The 21034-nt window shown below is 39.1% G+C and overlaps 1 protein-coding gene and 1 long non-coding RNA gene across 3 annotated transcripts; both read left to right on the top strand.

Annotated features, from left to right (window-relative positions):
- Positions 1 to 3883: 3883 nt before the first annotated feature.
- LOC144641622 (uncharacterized) lies at positions 3884 to 8904 on the top strand. The gene is made up of 2 exons (XM_078500669.1): positions 3884 to 4033; positions 7491 to 8904. The coding sequence occupies exons 1-2, from the start codon at positions 3985 to 3987 to the stop codon at positions 7859 to 7861; spliced, it is 420 nt and encodes a 139-aa protein (XP_078356795.1). The 5' UTR covers positions 3884 to 3984; the 3' UTR covers positions 7862 to 8904.
- Positions 8905 to 13608: 4704 nt separating this feature from the next.
- On the top strand, positions 13609 to 20511 carry LOC144641658 (uncharacterized). 2 transcript variants are annotated; one of them, XR_013568594.1, is made up of 5 exons: positions 13609 to 13761; positions 16644 to 16730; positions 16809 to 16908; positions 19185 to 19311; positions 20428 to 20511. It is a non-coding gene; the product is annotated as an uncharacterized LOC144641658 (long non-coding RNA). The 2 variants fall into 2 exon arrangements; XR_013568595.1 differs by having other exon boundaries at positions 16644 to 16734.
- Positions 20512 to 21034: the final 523 nt, after the last annotated feature.

The raw sequence follows: 21034 nt of genomic DNA, 5'->3' as shown, positions 1-21034 counted from the left end.
GCCAGATGTGGTCGAATAGACAATGGGACAAAGACGAACGTCCTTGCAGCGATCAGGCGAACATCAGGGGAAGGGAACTCGGACTGTCGGAGGAGACACATGCAAAGGGTGTCACCTTTGCACTCTGGCGAAACCACCCTATAAGTATTAAATATAGGTTCGATATTCCGTATTTTAAGTAGTATCTTAATTGTAGGAATAGATGTAAATACAAAGAGTGTTGGAAAATGTAGCATAATTTAATGTAAAAGACAGAATTGTTTTTGTACTTATATTATATTTTAGTTTAAACAGTGTCCCCGATTAGTCTATGGCTAGCTAGAAGACTAGACACTAAAAAAGTTCTTATTATTATTATTATTATTATTATTATTATCAAAAATGGACCAAAATGGAAACGGCAAAAAAAGGTTTTCCTGCCATATTGTCGGTCGACATACCTACAGTTCTGTAAGGCGCAATCCTGTTTAAGACATGCTTCTCCCCTATTGCTGTACCAAAATCATAAAACACATGTTCTCACGAAACGGTAGCTATTATCTGATTGACTAATATGACTAGAATGGTGGGAATCTCGTGTGATTGCTTTTATCACTAAGAAAAACAAACAAAAAGCTTAAAAATAAACGCAACTGTCAGTGTAAACAGCATCTGCAGACCTCTCAAGTCTCACGATTTTGTCCTGAGACTCACGGTTTTCACTTCAATCTCACGACGAGAAACAGAAATCTCACGAAAAAACAGAGTAACAAGTCATTTGATTAGCGCCTGGTTTTGGGACTCTTTTTATAGCTATTTTTGTCCGTCAGTTGATCAATCTCCCGGTTTTTACTGAAATCTCCAGATTTTTTTACCTCAATCTCCAGATTTCCAGTGCTTTGAGGATGAGAAGTCTGCATCTATTTTGTTTAAATCTGATGATCGCATTTTTCGGCATTTACTAAAAAAAGAAAATTTTGACATGGCGGGAAAAATATTGACATGGCGGGAAAAATATTGACATGGCGGGAAAATTTCGCGGCCTCAGAAAGCAAATACGCATGGAATGCACCTTGTCCCCTGTAGTATTATCTTGTGTCGTCATGACTACGATATGACGTCACAAGACAAAAAACGAGATAAAAGAATGTGAGGTAGCCTGCTGCGTCAGTGAAGGTGACAAGCCCTGTAACAGCGGCTCTACCGTCTCCACTAACATGATCATGATGATGTTCGCAGTCCTGTGCAGTTTGAAAATGTTCTAAGCTCACTTCACACGAAGAGGCAGTAGACAATAGTTGTTGTTTGTGTTATGCCAAATTTAGCTGTATCGACTTTTCGTTACATGTGGATTGTTCAAGATAATAATCACAACTGACCTATCACACGTTGTAAAATGTAGCGTAAATAATCCGAATACAACATTAAAGATGAATTCCAGTCCGTACTGCGCAATCTCGGCTGCAATGTTTATGTGAGCCCAGTCACGAAGGAATGTTTACAAGCAAAACTAAAAATTCCGCGACAAACTTACCTTTTTCTTCATTATTAACGCCAGATATCCTTGCAGAACAAATAATAACGAGTAGAAGAACCTTGACGCTATTTCAAACCGACGTTTCAGCTCATCGGGAATAGACCATTTTACAGTTGTCTGCTTAGTGACCTGGCCTTTGAATGGAAGTGAGGCTGAAGGTGACCTTGTTTTGATACAGACCTCACTGCTTTTGTTTTGTAAATCATGTTGTTTTGATGCTATTATTTGCATTTACATATAAAGCAGGGAGGTTTGTATCAATGCAGTCACCCTCAGCCTCACTACCATTCAAGGCCAGGTCACTGGCAGGCAACTGTAAAATGGACTTGAACGAAACGAACAGTAATGGCGGACTAAAAAACTTCATGTATGCTGTCACCGAAGTGTAACGTTTCAACGAATTCAAAACAAAAACGAAAACAAACCCCGAGTCTGCGCAGTACGGACTGGAAATCAGCTTTAAACATAGATTTGGACAGTTAAAAAGATTTTGAATTTTAGCCGGACCATGATAGGAAGATTATGGGCCGATTATTTAAACGAAGCCAAAGTTAGACGTGGTCTAAGGCTAAATCGAGGTTTAGACGACGACTCCATAAACCATGGCTAACCAGAGTCTAAATTGCATTATTTGAACGCCGATGAGCCGGAGTTTACGAAGACCACGTTTAGACGTCGTCTTGCAAGTGTAGCTATTGTTTTTACATCATACATGTGTGCTACTCCCACAGGAAAACTATTGTCTTGCTTTTGTTTTCTTTTAATAAAAGAACTGCATACATGTATATGTGTAAACGTTATTTGATGAGCATAACTATTTCGCGGAAATTCGAAGGCGATTTCTCGGAAAGTCGTGATAACAAACGGACGGGCATATATCGGATTATTGATTCAGAGGTGGCGGAGCGCTTTGAAACGTGGGGGGTGGGGGGGGGGCCTAAAATACTCGGCAGGTTTTTATATTTGGTGCAACTTTTTTCGTTCTAGCAACATTTTGTTTTCTGAACAGTTTCTAGACCGAAGATTCTCCGATTGTTGTTCGAAGGCCATACGAACCTTTGCGATCATTTTTCGAACTTTTCCAAAAATAAACGAAGCTTCCCGAAGACTTGTAAGGAAGTCGGAATATCTTGACAAACCAATTTTACGCTGCGCTCGCGATATTTTTTTGGCACCAAAACGTGGTGTCCCCACAAGGATCGTGACAGTTATCTTATTCAATTTTCCATCCGTTGATGTTCGACGGGGCAGCTATTTTAAATATACATCAAAAGAGCACGCATTGAGTGCCAACACAACGCCAACATTTACAGTTGGTTAGCCGTAGACTCTTGAACCCTATATGAAATGAAAGGTCTAAAAGGACGCGACGAAATTTGATCTGTTTCTTTTTAATTTTTATTGTAGCCAACCAATCATATTCCATCTTTTTATCAGCATCATTTCAAATATACGTCTATTTCCATGTTTACTTAGCTTTCTGCAGCCCTGAAGAAGATTAGTTTTGGCACCGAAATATTGGGTAACAAAAATTTGCCTTTATAGCTGTCCGATCAGCCTTGCATTTGGTTTTAAAGTGCCTGTGATAGATTTTTTTTTTATGGTCCCCGAGGGTCAAATACCGCGACAGGAGGGTGATCTGTGGAGAACTGGGTTGCTACCTGTCATCGGGAACACATTTTTCTAAACGACTTTTGATTGTGGGCTACGGAAATTGTGGACTCCCTAAAATATTCAATATTCTTTGTCAAAAGTAGTTTAGAAAAATAAATATGTCATTGTGTTCCCGGTGATACGCAGAAACACAGCTCGCCCCAGTTCCCCTCTTAGCGCGGTATTTGACCCAACCGGAAGTAAAATTTCACGTTTTTAAACGACGAAAACGCGGTAAAGGAAAACCACTACAGAATTTTTTTTCGCTTCTCATATCGGGACCCAATGTAGATTCGAACAAGGAAATAAAAAAATCTGTCATAGGCACTTTAAGTTTTATTCAATATTACTGATCCTATATCCTGATCTTCGCGAAGAATTACCCAAGAGGTACTCAAACTGCGAACTAGGAATTCCTGGTTCCGGTATGTTAATTGCCTAGAGCCGTTGAGCCCGGAACTTCCCGGGAGAAAAGGGGCGGGAAGCGCGATTCTTAAGTCGGTGGGAACCGGGAGAAAACGAGAAAAAGTTCGAAACATTTCGTTATATTTTGTAATAGATAGTTGGACAAAGAGGACAGAACGGCTACGGAAAGGGGCGGGAGGCGGGAGTAAAAAAATTGGGATGTGGGAGACCAACCTGTCGACCTCCAACGTTGGTGTTCGGGAACGTATAACCGCTGACCGAAAACGCCCCGGCTCTGGAGCGTGATTCTCTGGTGTGGCGTTACTACGAAACGGTAAGCACTGCGGTTGTTGCGAACAAACTGGGGCTGGGAACGGAATCGACACAGGGTGTTTTCCGTGACGAGAAGCATGAAGCTTGTGTTTTTCACTGTTATCGCATCTGCCTTTATTTCTCTCGGTAAGTCGTACTTCATAGACGTTCTGTGTTGTAATGTGATGAATTTAGATTCTACTGCTTAAAGTTTCTGTTCTTATTGCGAATTTCGCATGAATTGGTCCTACCCTTACATAAATAGGAGAGAAATCCACACATATACATGGCAGCCTCCATTACACAGCTATCGTAAAAGCGGAAAGATGGTTGATATTTTGAAATGTAGGAAAATATTTACGTACGTCCCACCTTGATTCACCCACTGACCTTTATACTGTACCGGATACTACGACTGTACACTGGACCGGTTCGAAACAAACAGAACAAATGCCGATATTTGGAACGATGTAATACCAACTATACAACGTTTTCTAATCTCAGGCAGCTAGATGGATTTTAACCATATCAACATTGTATGAAATATCAAAGTTGTATCTCTTTCTGAACTGTATAGGAAACTGCGTTATTTGTAGGTGAAAACAAAAAGAATAGCTGTCCTGTTACGCTTACCAGTAATTTTCAAAGGATAAAGAAAGAAGTTAGATATGCACTTTAAGATTTCAGCCTTGCTTGAGCAATGTTATGGCTTAAATTTTATCTGAAGTCAAACAACTTGTACATGTGCATCCAAGTTGCGTTACGAAAGGGATTATAATTTATCGAAATAGCCCATTAGTAAATTGTCAACTTCGTCAGTTGGATATGAAACGATTCTCTCTACAAAAAGCCTTCCTTCTGTTGTTCACAGCTTTTTATGTTCTCCATACTGTGTTTTTTTTTTTTTGTTTTCGTTGCTAAAGCAAAGTAAAAAGTTAATACCAAACGGGAATTTTTGATCACGCGTGGAGAATATTTTCAATAGTTGGCTAGTTGCCCAGGTCATGTGTAAGGCGTCAACTGAAAGCGAAACATTACCCTGTAATTTGAGGATATGTTTCGAGCTGTACTATATAAACAGAAACTCGTCACAGATTACGTACCACATTTTCTTACGCTCAGATCGCATCAGGATTTGAGAAATTTTACGCTGATTTCACCCATCACATCAGTCTGGAACCGGAATTTATTCACAACGGTCAAACATGGACGAATACTTAACCAAAAATATTTTTTGCCAGTCAATTCATCTTTCGAATTCGCAAACGACTCAAAAATGCAAAGCCCATCAACACCAGTCCTCATGCAAATCTTTGTGTCAACTTGACCGCAGGACAAGAAGTTGGAGGGGAGGGTAGATGGCAATACCCCTCAAAACCTTTATAATTATGCCACAGCACAAAATTGAAGCAAGAGGAGTAAATAATTTGACATTGTAGCTTGGCCAGAGACTTTATTAGGGCTCAATGCAATCATAAGGCTACAGTTACCTTAACTAAGGTGATCCAGTGTGGCAGGAGTGCTGGTCACGTGACTAGCCCAGGCCCAAACTGCAACCCTAACCCAAAATCTAACCCTAACCCCAACAACTTAACCCTAACCCTAACCCACAAGCCCTGACCCTGCAACCCTAATCCATACACCATTATAGGCTTGGTTTAACCCTAGCTTTCACTCTGTCATGTTAAAAGTTGTGGTCACGTGACCTCTATTGTTCTCCTTAACCCTTTAACCGGCAGATTTCTGTGACTTTCTTAAGGGGTTTTTTGGGCTTATACATTCTGCAGAACTTCGTGATTGCATATAAGAAGTCCAAGTAAAAATGTGTGCTGTTTCGAAACACCGAGGGCTCAGATTTTTATTGTGACGTCAGTAGTCGGCAGTTGCTTCGTTCGTAGGCGAGCTGTTGGGCTTGTATTTGGCTCGTTTTGTGTTTATGAGTGATTTTTCGAGTCATTTTTCACTGCAGAAGCCCCCAGGCTGGCATCATTAAGCTAGAGTGGTGGGTAGAGGCCAGCATCTGAAAGAAACCAGAGGTGAGAGATGATTTTGTCTTGATTGGAACGCCAGAAATATTCGAATCGAAAGATGGCGGTCCATGGGTAAAGTTGTCTCTCTGGCCGTTCTGTGGGTGGATTCCAAGACCTGCCAAGGCATTTTGGACGAGTTCTGACTTCCAAAGAATGCAATCGGTGCAACATTTTGCCGGCAGGATTGGGTGGCTCGACACTTATAAAAAATATATGGAATGAAGGTAGGAAGCCTTTCATGCCGCCGCCATGACTGTTTTTCCCAAGCATCCCTTTCGGTCAGCAACGAGGAAATTACAGGTTTGCAAGCATAGCTCTAATCGAATAGTAATTGCTGAGTCTTCTGAATGATTGATGGGAAATTTCCTTGGTGAACGGAAGGGAATAGGGTTGAAGTTTGCTGCAAATGTATATTTTTGAAGTCAGAATTATTTTTTTCATTAAAAAAATGGAGGCAAAGATGTGTGTTTTTTGTTGTTGTCCTGTTACGTAGAAAACGGGCATTTTCAAATTTGCTGCTGAACAAACAACCATATGCAACAGAAATTAAGAGTTGTAGTCAGTAAGTTGGCCTTTAAAGCTATGAAAATTATCACTTTGCCATAAAAAGCAGTCATTAATATCATGTGCCCAGATATGTAAAAGCTAGAGTGTTTTCAATCACTGCTGGTGTTTTTCGTACACATATGTACGATTGCCGGTTAAAGGGTTAATATCGATGTTTGCGTAAAATATCGCGTTTTAATACGATTTCGATACTGCCCACGTGACCTGAGTCTGTGGTCTTCTGGTCAGCACCTCATGTTCATTATTTGATTTCATGAAAGGCCTGAATATTTTTTGATCAAATTATGAATTGAAATCTTTGGCTTTTTTGACCTGTTGTCTACATGTTGATGATGCAGCTTAGAATAAAAAAAGACGAACAATTCTCCTTGAAAATGACGTCGCCTGTAACGCAACGTAAGGCAAATTTCGAAAAATAACTCAAAAATTGTCGCTATGTTTCCAAATTCAAAATCCGGCAAATGAAATGTCGACTGGAACATTTGGGGCGCAATTTTCCACACATTCGACGGCTTCAAGCGGAAAAATTGGTATCTTACGAGCTGTCAAATGCATGGCCTGCACTCTTATAGACCACAGAATTGACGTCACAAAATGTTCAAACTCAATTGGAATCACGAGCGGTTTAGCAGGTGATTTCACTGCAACGTTATGATGTCATTTTCTACGGTCTATTAGAGTGCACACCATGGACAAATTTGTTCGATTAGTTTTTTTACTATTACACTGAACATTTACCAGCGAAATAGATGGAAAATCAGTGCAAAGTCGCGCACGCGTGTGACAGCTCGTAACTTGAAAACGACGAATGTGTGAAAATTTCATCCTATAGGTTCTAGCTGCCTTTTTGCAACTCGCTTGATTATGCCTTTTGGAAAAGTCACGTCAATATCAAAATATAAAAGTTTTCCGAAATTTGCCTAGCGTTACAGATTACATCATTTTCATGTCTATACTGTCATCAATCAAAAATTTCGACCAATCAGAAACTGTATTTTTATTTGCAGGTTGTTCCATAGAATGCTACCAATGTATTCCAGGGTTTTTTGACGGAACAGTCAACTGTTCTTCTTATACGGCTGACCAGTGCGATAAGAAGCAAATCAGAGTGTACTGTCCTCAGGGTTTGAATTTGTGCATGCGGTCAAGTCTTCACGGTGCATCAGTGGATATCGAGAAACGATCGTGTGCGAGTGAAAGGACCTGTGGCAGCGCGAAGGTTTATTGCGAGCATCACAGAAAAACGGCTGGCGTGACATGCGACTGGTCGTGTTGTGACAAAGACCTGTGTAACGCAAGCGTTCATCTTACCGCTCAATGTCTCATGCTCGTGGTGATTGCTTGTCTGCTTTCGTTTTTTAACGTGTATAACCTGTAATGAACTCCGTTACTGAGTAAGAAGGCTTGGCCGTGGTCTTTCACGTTCAAGGAGGATACTCTATGACGCTATACATGAAGAGCTGACGAAGTTTGATATGAAAAAAAAACTTGTATTCTGAAGTATGCAGAGGCTTGCAGCTGAAAACGTAAACATTGTATGAGTGGATTATAATGCACATGTTAACCTAAATATATACTACTGTTACTAAACATTATGGAGCGATAAATCCAGTTCCCCGACCCCTCTCCTAGCTTGTTTGCTTCCTTCTTTGGCGAGAAGACTCTCTCCCGAGCTACAAGAAGTGAACAAACGTGCAAAAGGATTCAGGGGCTGGCAAAAGGTAAAAGTAGACATCTCTTGCCCCATTATTACTCTTTCAGACGTCTGTTTCGCTGGATTCAAGTAGAACATGAGAGACTCGCTGTTACTTTCTCTGAGATGTTTCCTTCGCCGCAAGTAGTGTGCGACATTAAACGTCTATTTTGTGGCTTGTCGGCAGAAGTTCAAACAATTATTAGAAGGATGTGTACTGTCATGAATTGTAATAAACGTCGTAAATTGTAAAAACAGTGGTCGTAAATTGTAATAGCTGTCGTAAATTGTAACAACAATTGACGTGATTTGTAATAACGCACCTATCCCAAATTGTAATAACACATTGCCGTATTTTGCAATACTCCGAGCTGTCGTAAATTGTTATAGCACGTTGCCGTGTTTTGTAACAACCAGTATAATCATATTCTATTTTGTCATTTACTCTCTTAACATTTTAGCCTCAAAAAGTCAAATATAAGGTATTTGACCACTATTGGAGTTGCTATGGCAACGATTTTTGATGTCACGATAACTTAAATTTGTTCATCGGTAAAACCTTTACAAAGTTGTACTAAAAGTTTAACCCAAACATTATTAGTGTAGCTGTAATAGATTGCCAAAGATGGGAATATATAAACCATTACGAGCCACCTTAATTATTCGCCGTGGAGGTTTATTATAGGGCTGAGCTAATGACCGGTTTTGGGCGTTAGCCATTCATCAAACTTCAACCTAAAATGACGAATTCATTTTGCTCAAAATTTGAAGTAAGTTAGCACAAACAAAACGGATTTTAGTCCATTTGAAACAGTTGCCCAAAGGCGATATAAAAAAAACAAGTTGTTTATAAATGCATTTGACCAAAATGATGAAATGAATGTGCACAGAACCAAATGTGACATGTTTATAGGATTTGAAGAGCCAGACAATGTCATCTATGGACCCATCTGGAATTACAAGGGGCACATTTTTTTCCTAGGGGGTAGGGGTGGGTATTCAACATTCCTCCATATGAATTGTTAAAACTCTTTGAAACGAAACGTCTGAGTCTTAAATGTCTTCCCTGGATATACCAGTCGTGTCCAAACCTCGGCAGTTAGTGGTAGCGGCAAAGGCACTTCCTCAGCAGCATGGATGGGATGTAAGGAAGTGACTGTTGCTTTTGCGTCATTGAGAAAAAAGCTCCATAGCACGGGAAGTCAAAGGTGCTATGTCGATGCTAGAGCTAGACTATCTAATATTTTTTTTTTTTTTTTTTTTTTTTTAATAATTTTTATTTGCATAACACATAGTTACATACACTATTTACAATACAAGCTACTACTTATACCACTAACAATACTTAACAACATTACGAGTTTTTACATTAAACCTTAAACCTACTTACCCACTCGCTCGCTCACTCATCACACAATCACACAATTACATACAAGAATTACATAGCAAAGTTACACCTGTTTGAGCCTTATACAATGTATATCTAAGTTAACAACTTAGCATTTACATTTCCCATTTCTTCTTTAATATATCTAATGTATTATTTTTAGTACAAATGTATTTCTCTGTTTCATACTTTAATGCTACTTTTAATTTATAACCTCTTATATTCGGAAGTTCATTGTTTCTTCTGCAACCCCATAAGTAAATTTTTCCTACAAGTAATAGATAATTTAGTAAGGGACGTTCCGGAGTTAGAACACCGACTACAACATCTTTCAAATTGAGATGTATTTGTTGCTTTGTCAAAGTTAAGTAATATGATTCAAAATCCTTCCAAAAGGAAATTGAGTAGGAACAGTCAAAAAAGAAATGTTGTATTGTCTCTGATTCCCGTTTGCAGAAAGAACACAGATCATCTTCAATGTAACCGATTTTATGTAATTTTGAATTTGTATAAAGTATCGAGTTCAATACCTTAAACTGAAAGGCCTTGACATATGGCTCAAATGCAACTGAATGAGGAAGAAAAAATGCTTTTTTCAATGCTTCATCGGATAAATTAAATTTACACTTAAGTTTTTGTGCAATATTAGGAAAGCGTGCCTTTTTACGGACAAAAAGAGAGTAGTAATCCTTTGATTTCTTTTTAGTAACATCGAAAAGGCAGCCGTCAATCTTAAAAGATGGATTCAGTTCTGCGTAATCTGGAACAAAATTGGTATTTCTTAAATTGGGCGGTACAGAATGGCGTAGACCAGTCCATTCCAGAAAGTTCGTCTTCTCTATATGTTTCGCAAGTAATTCATAGGAATCAATATTGTCAAGATCAAAGCGCAGATCTTCCACGGTCCGAATTCCATAATTAAAGTACCTTTTATAGAAAACTGGTTTGTTGTTTATTCTTATTTCGTGGTTATTCCAAATTAAGTTTTTCCAATTGGTGTCAGCTGCATTTTCTGTGCGAAATTCAGACCACCACTTCAATAGTTCTCTATAGAATTGAGAATTTATAGTTAAATCTTTAATGTTATAGTTGCAATTGAAAAGATAGAAGCCACCTTCCTTCGTTAGAAGATATTCTAAATATTTCTTCCATGTGCCGGAATTATCACTAAAGATTCTTTTCATCCAGGAGAGGCGGAGAGATTTGATCGTGCTTTCAATATCAACCATTTTGATTCCTCCTTCCTCATAGTTATTTATCGCAGATACCCTGGTTACTTTGTCTTTACCTTTCCATAAAAATTTGTATATCAATTGGTTAGACTATCTATCTAATAGTCGTTCGCTTTTTGTTCCCGGTTTGGTGGTAGTAGACCTCGCGCTCTATGAGCTCAACTTGTAAGCAAGTCTGTGCTAGAGCAAGATAGAGCAAGTACATGTACTTACTAAGAGTGTAAAAGAAGCTAGAAAGATTAGAAGGTATCCCCAACTAACGATACAATATTGTAACTAGCAGAGTTGCGTCAGTACTAGGCATAAAACGGTTGCGGTTACAGTGTTTAGCCTCTTTACCATAACTTCCAACACTCGCGGGAATGGGAATACTAGAGGCCTCAAAAGGGATGCCAGGAACTTCTGGGATGCGGATGAAAAGTGTAGAAATGTGATCAAGTAAAACTTCCATCCATGGAACTTTGGAAACGTGGCGTAGAGTTTTTGGAGGCTTTTATGTCCCATTTTTATGTCCATGATGAAATGCTGTCTAGCCACTCCTCTTTCTAAGTAAAACGTTGCCCCTTTTAATTTTCTGACTGGTCCATAACTGAAATTGTTGATCGCCTTCAACCTTAGGTGCACATCTATTTCAGCATTTTGCTGAAAAATGGAAGAATACCTGAACAATCAAGCTCATCGGCTTACCTGCTCAGGCAAGGTAATGGACTAAAATAAATATGCCCACCACTTGAGGCACGGCAAAAAGTCCAACATCGCCACAAATCCCCACCCATGCCAAATCTCTTACTGGGATTTGGGGGTGGGGGGGGGGGGGTGTCAAGTGACAAGTGCGTAATGTTGCGAAGAAAACGTGCTGCAACTGAGGGGATTAACTCAGTCAGTCTTCAACCTCTTGGATCAGAAGTCTTCTTTATTCGTCAACTCTTATTCAGCCTTTGCCGGCAGTAACTCTTAAACTTACATCAAAAACTGACAATTAAGTACGCTCGCATTGCGTTCATACTTCGCTGTGATTAGCAAAAAGCTACATTCTTTAGAAGTTCGCGAAAACTATAGAAATTGCGGGGTCTTTGATAGTTAAAAACGTGCTTTGAGTTAAACTGAAGGTTTAACTTTCGCTCAAATAAAACTGTATCTTTTCAAAGCTATTACGAAATCGGATTGTTTGGTACCAATCAGTGTAGTTGCTGGACAGAATGCTTCGAAACCAAAACGAACATGATCCATTATGAGACTTGAGCTGCGTTCACATTTAACCCGAAACATGTTTAGAATAAACACATGTTTCACCTAAACATGCTTGTTTTTGCATTGTTCACATTAGGTGTCAGCTTCAAACACGTTGCATGCCTGATGTGTAATTTATGCGGTTTCACGGTTTTTGCATAAATCTTGTACACTTAATTTAACCGTAAAAATATAGCTCGAAATTACAATAAAGTTTCCATTACATCTCTGTCTTTCTGTCTATTTTCAAGCCCTTCGATGAAGCAGGGCTTTCAAGCGTTTAGTAAGAAGACAGTATTGTCAGAATTTGCCCTATCAGTCGGTAACAGAAGATTTTTATTTTGTGAAGTTTGTTTTTGTATTGCAATGCTGCAATGCTGCGCGCTTGCTGCCGCCGTCGTAAACTTTCGTGGCGATATTCTGCCAAATATTCGGCTTTCTATCCATCACCGATATTTCATACTGTATCGCTTTATTAGCCCATATTTTAAATAAACATTTGGTTGCATAGAAAGCCCAAATATGAAGCTTTTGGGCACTCGCCTCCTCATCGCATGTCCACCATTTTTAACTTGTTTAGTCTGATCATGATTGAAACTACCTCGTAAGGTAGTTTCAATCATGATCAGACTAATCATGTTTCAACCATGATTCGCGCAATGCACTGCCTGATGTGAACACTTTTCACAACGAAACATGTTTCATTCGTGATGAGACCAATCATGTTTCGGCCTAATGTGAACGCAGCTTTGGTTAGCGGAAGTGATTGTATTCCTGACCAACGCATGGTATCAAATATTTCCTGATACTACTAAAAGAAAGCAAACGTGGCCGGGAACGTTCGGTAAAAGTTAATTGACCGAGTTAAAGGATTAGAGTGGCAAGTTGTCTTTGTTCGGAACACTTTCTGTGCCGAGGAAGGTTTGCCTACGTGATAGTTTTGTTTTCAGCAAGTATTTTAAATAGGCGTTGCCAAAACCCGGGGGGTACTCCCTATAATGGCCTATACGGGGAGGCTCCGCCCGAAAGGGGTACCTTTTTCAGGCTTCAGGTAGGGATTTCACAAGTTTAGGTATACGAAAGGGAATGGGACCTGTCATTTAGGTTTTTGAAAGGTCCGTTAATTAAAATATTTCGAACAGATGCAATTTATGGCTGTAATATTTCAATTTATTAAGCGCTACTTGAAAATGACAAGAAAACGTCATGTTTTAAGTCTATACCATAACTTTCAGGTATGTGAAAGGGGTACCTTTTTTCATTAAAAGGTATACGAAAGAGGTCCAATTTCTGGAAAAATGGTATATAAAAGGGTAAGGGGTAAGAGCTCGGGGCGGGTACCCCCCCCCCCCCCCCGGGGGTGCCAAAAGCGAGGCCCAATTTAACGTCACAGTTAAGTTAAAAATATATTTCAACATCAATAAAAAATAGACTTCAAATATAACACCATTCCTTACGGAGCGATCGAGCGATTGAATTTTTTGTGCGGGAAGTCTGAAATCAGATTGTTCATGTTACACAAGAAATCTTGATTCACAGTTACTTTTCGTGGTGCTTACATGAAAATACATGCAGCTCCACCCAGCGTTGTATCGCGTTCACCGATCCTTGGCGCCCGATCATAGTCTCCTTTTTTCGAATTTCAAGAAAGATATTTCAGTTAGGAACTTGCCACGATTATACAAACATGAAAGCTATGTCCAGGGAAAATTTCAGCCAATCAACTTTTGATTCAGGTAAGATATTGAAGATTATACTTGTTACTCACGCACCAAGGACAAAATAGGAGTGAAAGATTTCCGCACAGGCCCATACATGTATGCGACTATTTCATACACAAATACAGGGATCCAGAGTTTCAGAATGCGGTCCAAATTCAAAAGAAAAGTGAGCACTCATTAAGTCAGGCTATTATGTTTTGCGATGTTTAACAATGGTCTGACTTTGTGACTTAATGAGTCACTAATGAGTGCTCACTTTTCCTTCGAATGTGGACCGGAAGTGTGAAACTCTGGATCCATGTATAGAAATCATGAATAGAACTAGTCAGTCAGTCAGAAAATTGTATGCATAATGGAGCTGTGCGGAAATCTTGCCCAAGAACGTTATTCATGGTTGAAATATAAGCAATATTTTCATTACCAAAGATAGGATAGTGTATCAGTCAAATCGAAGGTTCAACATCCGGGCAACCCCCTGGGCATTTGAATTTTTGGAAAATTCACGTTCAAATTTTCACCTCCCTGGGCCAAAAAAGCCATTCAAATGCCCCACTACAAGTCTGTTTTCAGTGACCAAATGTCCCCACCCCCGGAAAAAATTAATAGTTAAACAGAAAACTGTTTCAACTGTGTAGCTTCTTATGCTCATAAAATCCTGTCTGCATACCCGCTTTATAAATAGACGACTCATTTTTTATCTCTATTCTATAATTAATACATAAAAGATAACCAACACAGAGAAGATAATCGGTCTCTGCCATGATAATAAACCCACGAGTGTTTACTGGGACTCGCACAACCAGAAATCAAGTCTGGGTTCAAATTCCCCACCCGCTATGGGGTCGCATCAAATTCCCCACCCCCGGGAAGACTTCGATTATCAAATTGTCTTCCCCCACCCGCGAAGGCAAAGGCGTCAAATGCCCGGGGTATGCCCGGGTGGGTGGGGGGGGGGATGTTGAACCTTCGAGTTGACTGATACATAAGTACTGTATAATATCCAGGGAGTAATAAATGGAAGGATTCCTGCACTCACCCTGTTCTTCACAGTCATTCCATTTCTAAGAATTGAAATCTATTGTCTTGAAAACCGCATCACCTGCCAGGTTTGTTGTTATGTAATGCAACGAAAAGTCCATTTCTACTTCCCGACCCTACCTTGCCCAGATGTAAGCTTATACAGTATGCCCATGTACATGTAATAAAGTTAACACAACAGGGGACCAAGAAACCTTTGGGGATTAGGAAAGTGACACTCTCTCAGTCTTCAGTTCCCAAAGGGCCAGTTACATCACCTTCCCCCACAATGAACTTTCTATTCTTCCTTATGTTTACTTTTTTCGCGGGGAGAGGAAAGAGAAAAAATAAGGAAGGCCTATTACATTAAATTTTATTTTATGAGCCATCTCCTGCCCCCTAATTAAAGCATCTGTCAACAGGCTAGGAATGTCAGCGAATAATGGGGATGCTACCAGATAAGGCATGTTCTTTGACTTTGCCGGCGGAAATTTGATTGTCTGTGGTTTCATGCACATGTGAAACATGAATTATAAGTATAACTTAAATAAATACTACCGGTAAGTCTGCTTCTATTCGATCAATTTAGACGCTTAATGTCCATTTGGAAAGGTCTCGAGATGTAGAAGGTATTTCTATTGTTTGAACTGAGGAAATTAGAAAAGTTCTTTGACTTTCTGAAGTTCCATCACGTCTGTTTTCAATCGGGTGTAATGCTTTATTCCTTATAATTTGGGCAGCTCGGAAAAAAAAGATTTGAATTTGCTTTGTACTTTTACAGTGCGACACGCCTTACCGTGGCCACCCAACAAACTTTTTTACAGGTGTCATCTTGCAACATTTTACGTTTTCACTGTGTTTTGTTGATAAATACGATGTAACAAGTATCCATTTGATCGTATTCAACTTTGCAAGGCGGCGTGTTCGTCAAACATATAGTGATATTACGATAAAACACTTGTAAAAAAGTTTGTTGGGTGGCCACGGTATGGCGCGTCGCGCTGTAACAAACTATGCTTTTGGTGACTAATTCTTTGTTCATCCAGGGCTCGAGACTAACGGTAGCCAACTAGCCAAAGACTACTAAAATTTAGGTTTTGGCTACCAGGTTAAGCATTCTTACTAGCCATATGGCTAGTGAAAAACTCGTAAAAGCCAACATTTCTTGATAGAAATTAATATGTCTGACTAGTGAAAAATTACTTCTGGCTAGTACAATCTGACATGTCACTAGCCAATAAACCACTGAGTTAAAAAGTTATAGTCTCGAGCCCTGTTCATCTTTGACTGTTTCAAAAACTCAATTTCCAAATCCGGCTCAATGGACACAATTAAGAAATGTGCCAGTATACAGAATACTGGTCTGCGTGAGATATTTTTAGAACAGAAGTCACGCTTACATGTAAATTCCTGCAGGCTCCCAATCAGGATATAGTTTTTAATGTTGCCTTTTGTTTCCTAACCAATCAAAAAAATTCCAGATTTTGGACTTTTTACAGAGGACTCCACAAGCATCAGGCATTCCTTTTATCTCCCAGTGCTATGAAAAAAGGAATGCCTAATTATCTTACAGACTTTCATTAAAAACTAAAACAACAGGCTCTACTACACCTCCCATACACTTCCCTGTTCGTACCACTAACAGAGAGGTAGTTTTGAGTTTGTATTCATGGATTTAGATAGTATTTATTCCTAACACTGTAAGTCTCCATCCTTGTGAAAAAAAAAACAGACAATCTATTAAATTTTTGTTGTATTTTGAATGGCTTACTCACTGAACACCCAAGGCTCACATTCATCAATGAAGATATTGTGATAGATTAGAAAAAAACATCAGGATCAAAATTCTATGATTTAATTCTGGGTGTTTAATTTTGCAGGGTGTTCATGATCCACAAGATCACAATGAACTTTGGACTATTATTAAGCTGGAGAAATTTACCTTGATGGATGATTTCTTTCAACAAGTAAGTGTATCAGCATTAAGCTGTAAATTAATTGGTATTGCCTAATTAGCTTGTTCTAAAACAATATTTTTGTCTAAGGTCAGAACAACAACAGCGGACATTGATAAAATAGCTGAAGATGTTGAGCAAGTCAAGATAATGCAAAGTGCAATGCTTTCCACTGCAGTCCAACAGCAAGGTACCGTACCATAAGGCTCAATTGCTTGATATTTACTGGTCAGTAAGCTGTATCTTTTATAATGCCAATTAAGTTCGGGTCAAAACCGGCCATCATGAACATTGTCCCTTGTTTATTATCTTTGACCAAAATAAGGCATCATTTATACTCAATCTCTGCAGTAGCAAAAGATATTTCCAGTGATACCCAGACTATAGTGATTAGGTCAATTTAGCTTGAAACACGCACAAAAATTTGCCTCAACCACCCTTGGCTCCTCAATGGCAAGAATTTCCTGTTTGGATGATGCTTTCTCGGGATTTCTTGAACTGCAAGCAAGTCCAGGCCAGTGGAAGGCTAACATACCGTAAAAACCCGCTCCGCCCTTTTTCCATTCGCTCGGCGGGGTGCGGCTTCCGCCCTTTCGTCTTGCTTTGGAAGTACACCGGTCCGGTCATTGCTTGCGTGCAGCTCCTTCTGTTTGCGTGTCGACATGCCTTCTTCAGTTTGTCTTCGGCGGTCGGCGGTGGCCATTCTCTCTGCACTGTGGTGTCCTATCCTCTCCCACTCGTCTCCCATCTCTGTCTCCACCCCGATCCTCCATCGCCATCTTGTTCCTTCGTTCTCCCCTGTCCCATTTTTCGTCCGTCTCCTGTTCTCCGCGTTCTGCCGCGTGTTCTGTGTGGCCTCTTGCTCTTGATGGTCCTGTCCATCCACTCACCCATTTGGTGGTCGGCGTGGGTAGACTGAGTTCGTCGTCGTCGTTCGGGGCTCGACTCACTGATTGCTGACTGGTCTGTCTTCCACATTTGAGTGTCTCGGGGTGCGGCTCTGCGGGTGCGGCTTTACGCGGGTGTTTACGGTATGCAGCAAAAAGGGAAGAAAAGAAGAAGAAGGAAAAGCGAAAAACAATTTAAAAACGAAAAGCCTGAACTTTGACTTTTGCGCATGCCCAATGATGCAAGTGGAAGGAAAGGCATGCCTTCTTGCTCCAATTGCTGTTGCGAGTAGTTTGGAGCAGATTTGGCTAATATCTGACCAGAAAATGTATAAACTGTCCAAAAAATGTTTTTTTTTTTTTCAAAGAAAATCCCAGTAAAAAATGAGTTGCCTCTTTTTTTAAAAGGCTTTTTAAAGTAAAGAACAATGGCGTTTTCCTTTTTGAAATATCTTCTTTCTTTTCTAGAGATATTAACGTTTTTGTATTATGCAAATGAGGAAAGTGATGACATTCACAAATCCTTCCACAAAGATATAAAGTACTAAATCTAGAAATATAAAAGCAGTGTTCTTCAAACTTGGCAGGAGAAATGTACATCACAAACGACACAAAATGACACCCAATGTGCCATTGCCATGGTAACAGTTTTGCTAGGGAAGACCTATTTTAATCAATACGGACAGTCCCAGTTTTTTCTTAACCAAGGTCATTACCGATGCCAAGTTAAAAAAAACTCCGACTAAGCCTTTTATTTTCAGAGATATTCTTGGTTTTCTGATCTGTCATTTTTTGGAACGATGTATGATGTCATCACTTTCCTCACTTGCATAAGAAACTTGAATATCTCTTAAACTAAAGAAGATTTTAAAAACTAAAAACCCCATTCTACTTTATTTGTTTATTTCTAAAAGCATCTCAAATGAGCAGAAGTTTATTTTTTACTTCTGTAATCATAGGCACTTTTAATCAAGGCGATGGTAAATGTGAATTTGAGTGCAATTTTAGGAAAAGAGAGAAAGAAAATTGTTTTTGAAACACCACCAGGCAGTTGACCCCCACCCAAGAGCATTCCAGGTTTTCAGGGGGACTGACTGGTATCCGTATACCAATTTTAAACTTCAAATTCTAATTTTTAAATCATGTTAAATCTCCAATATTTCTTATTTCTCTAAATTTTACTTATCCTTTGAGAAAAACTATCTCATACCAAAAAATGACAAAAATCACCCAAAATTCGCAAAACACCGCAAAACATAGAATTGTGAAATGAGCAGAGAGTTTTTGGATTGCTTGAAACGCCTGCGAGATATTCGCATTAAAAGATGGAAAGGGGGCTTTCAAATATTGAACCCCGCCATAAGGGTAATACTGTGAATAGGAAGATCAACTCTGTGTAACAATAACAAGCTCTAGTACTTCAAATACTACATTTACTGTTTAGTAGCACAATATCTGAAATTTTAGGTGAGAAAGATGGCCTTGAAACACTGATGTCTGATGAAGTGTTATGGTACAGTGATGTTATTGATATGTTTCTCTGTGTGATGTTCTTAAATGATATAGCATTTCATCTCAGGACTCATCTGAACTTGCATCCTCATCAATGGAGCTTGATTCATCCGCATCAAATGTTCAGGGAGCGGCACAACCCTCCAAAGCAGTGCAAGCTAGAAATCTTGCCTCAATTAAACTGGTGCTCTTAGGTGCGAGTTACATGTGCATGCTAATATTTGTATCTTACATGTAAGTTGTTTAGATACTTTAAATTAGTGAGCCGAATGCAAGTTTTAAGTTCTACCAAACGATGAGCTTCTTATTAAATACAAAACCATAAATATGTGATAGGCACAAACATGGTTAAACTAAAAATGATGTCCCTAAAAAAGAACAGTTGGAACTAGGCTTTGGTAGATTGTGCTAGCATAATTTTAAGCATAATTTAGCAAAACGAGCATTATTTTAAGCTTTTATTTCAGTTTAGCACTGCTAACATAATCCAAGTTTGCGTTGAAAACCAAAACAAAAACATCATAAATCTAGAATAATACAGTTAGTATTTTATTCTGTATTGTTTTTGGAAAATAATGAGGTCTGTGCTAAAGCCCATGGTTAAATTTGGTCCGGCAGACTCCAGATCACCCTGTGCATATCTGAGAGTTTTTTTTTTAAAAAAGAAATTTAATTTTTAATTTAATTTAATTTTTTAAATTTTTTATTTCTTTTTTTAATTTTTTAATATTTTATTTAGTTTTCTTAAAAAATTTTAATGCTTAGTTGTCTTTATACTGAACTGAGGGCTTTGTCTGGATGGCGTCTACAACAAGTATACACAAGTAACTTTCTGACCCAGATTCAGAACCCAGAAACGGTTGATTTGGATATCATTTGTTAATAATTTGGCATTTCGAGGTGCGCACATGCGTATTCTTTTTTGATGCGTATTTGCGATGCTTAAAACTGTAAGACTGGAAGGTGGACTATATGAATGTTCATTAAGTTAAAATTGATAGAGCTTAGCTACTGGTGATCTTTATTTTCCTTGAAATTTAAGTTGCATAATTTCGGTAACAAAGAGCATAATTTTCAGAAAGAAGCACAATTTTGGCATAATTTCTAAAAAATATGAGCACTGCTAAAAGCATAATATGCTTTTTTTTCGGGTTAAATCTACCAAATCCTAGTTGGCACTCTATATGGTACACAATTTGCAGTTGTAGATTTTCTTTCTCTTTGCGGTCGCATCTTCTGTAAGTGGACACCTTTGGTCCACGTTTTTGTATGCGGTCTGGCTTATTTTCTTGCACTTATTTCGTTAACAGGTGACTCAAATGCAGGGAAGTCAGCATTAGTTATAAGATTAGTGAGGGGCCATAAAGAATCAACGTCTGCCCCAACAATTGGAGGTGAGAAGTTTCTTTCAGTGGGTCGTTCTGAAAAATTAAGTTCACATACCGCTGACCGATGGCAAGGTTCCCCCCCCCCCTTCCTTCTCCATGCTGCTATTTGTTTTCTCGACCAAAATCGACCATTTGCATTATGACGTAAATGCGCAAAGGCTTCTGGTAGTTAGCGGGAAATTTTGAATCGTCATCAAGCCCGCTTGCCCAAGAAAATCGTGATGGGGATGAAGAAAATAACCCTCACCGAAAAAGTCGTCCCATTGGCTTCATTTAAAGGGAAAAAAGCAAGCTCTCAGTATAAAACCAAGTCCGTTTAAATGAAAAAAGTTATGCAAGATATCGTTTATTTGCTTGGTTGCGTTTTTTAGTGAAGTTTCAACGAGTGTTTCAAATTCCCGAGGAGTCCTTTCAAGCAATCTGTTTCCAGTGTGTGATTTTTTGAAGCTGTGATTTTAGGCTAAAATTATTTACGAAGAGAAGTTGTCGGCCGCGATGAATGAAATTCTACCAAGTCAACTCCGCCACA

The sequence above is a fragment of the Oculina patagonica genome, chromosome 2, assembly GCF_052425735.1.
Source record: "Oculina patagonica isolate OP01 chromosome 2, crgOcupat, whole genome shotgun sequence".
NCBI classification, from domain to species: Eukaryota; Metazoa; Cnidaria; class Anthozoa; order Scleractinia; family Oculinidae; genus Oculina; species Oculina patagonica.
Note: the sequence above shows the minus strand (reverse complement) of the source record. Positions and strands in the feature narration are given on the sequence as shown.

Coding starts and splice junctions, on each gene's coding strand:
- LOC144641622 (XM_078500669.1), top strand. CDS start 3,985: ATGAAGCTTGTGTTTTTCACTGTTATCGCATCTGCCTTTATTTCTCTC. Junction 4,034..7,490: donor ATCTGCCTTTATTTCTCTCG/GTAAGTCGTACT, acceptor TTTTATTTGCAG/GTTGTTCCATAGAATGCTAC.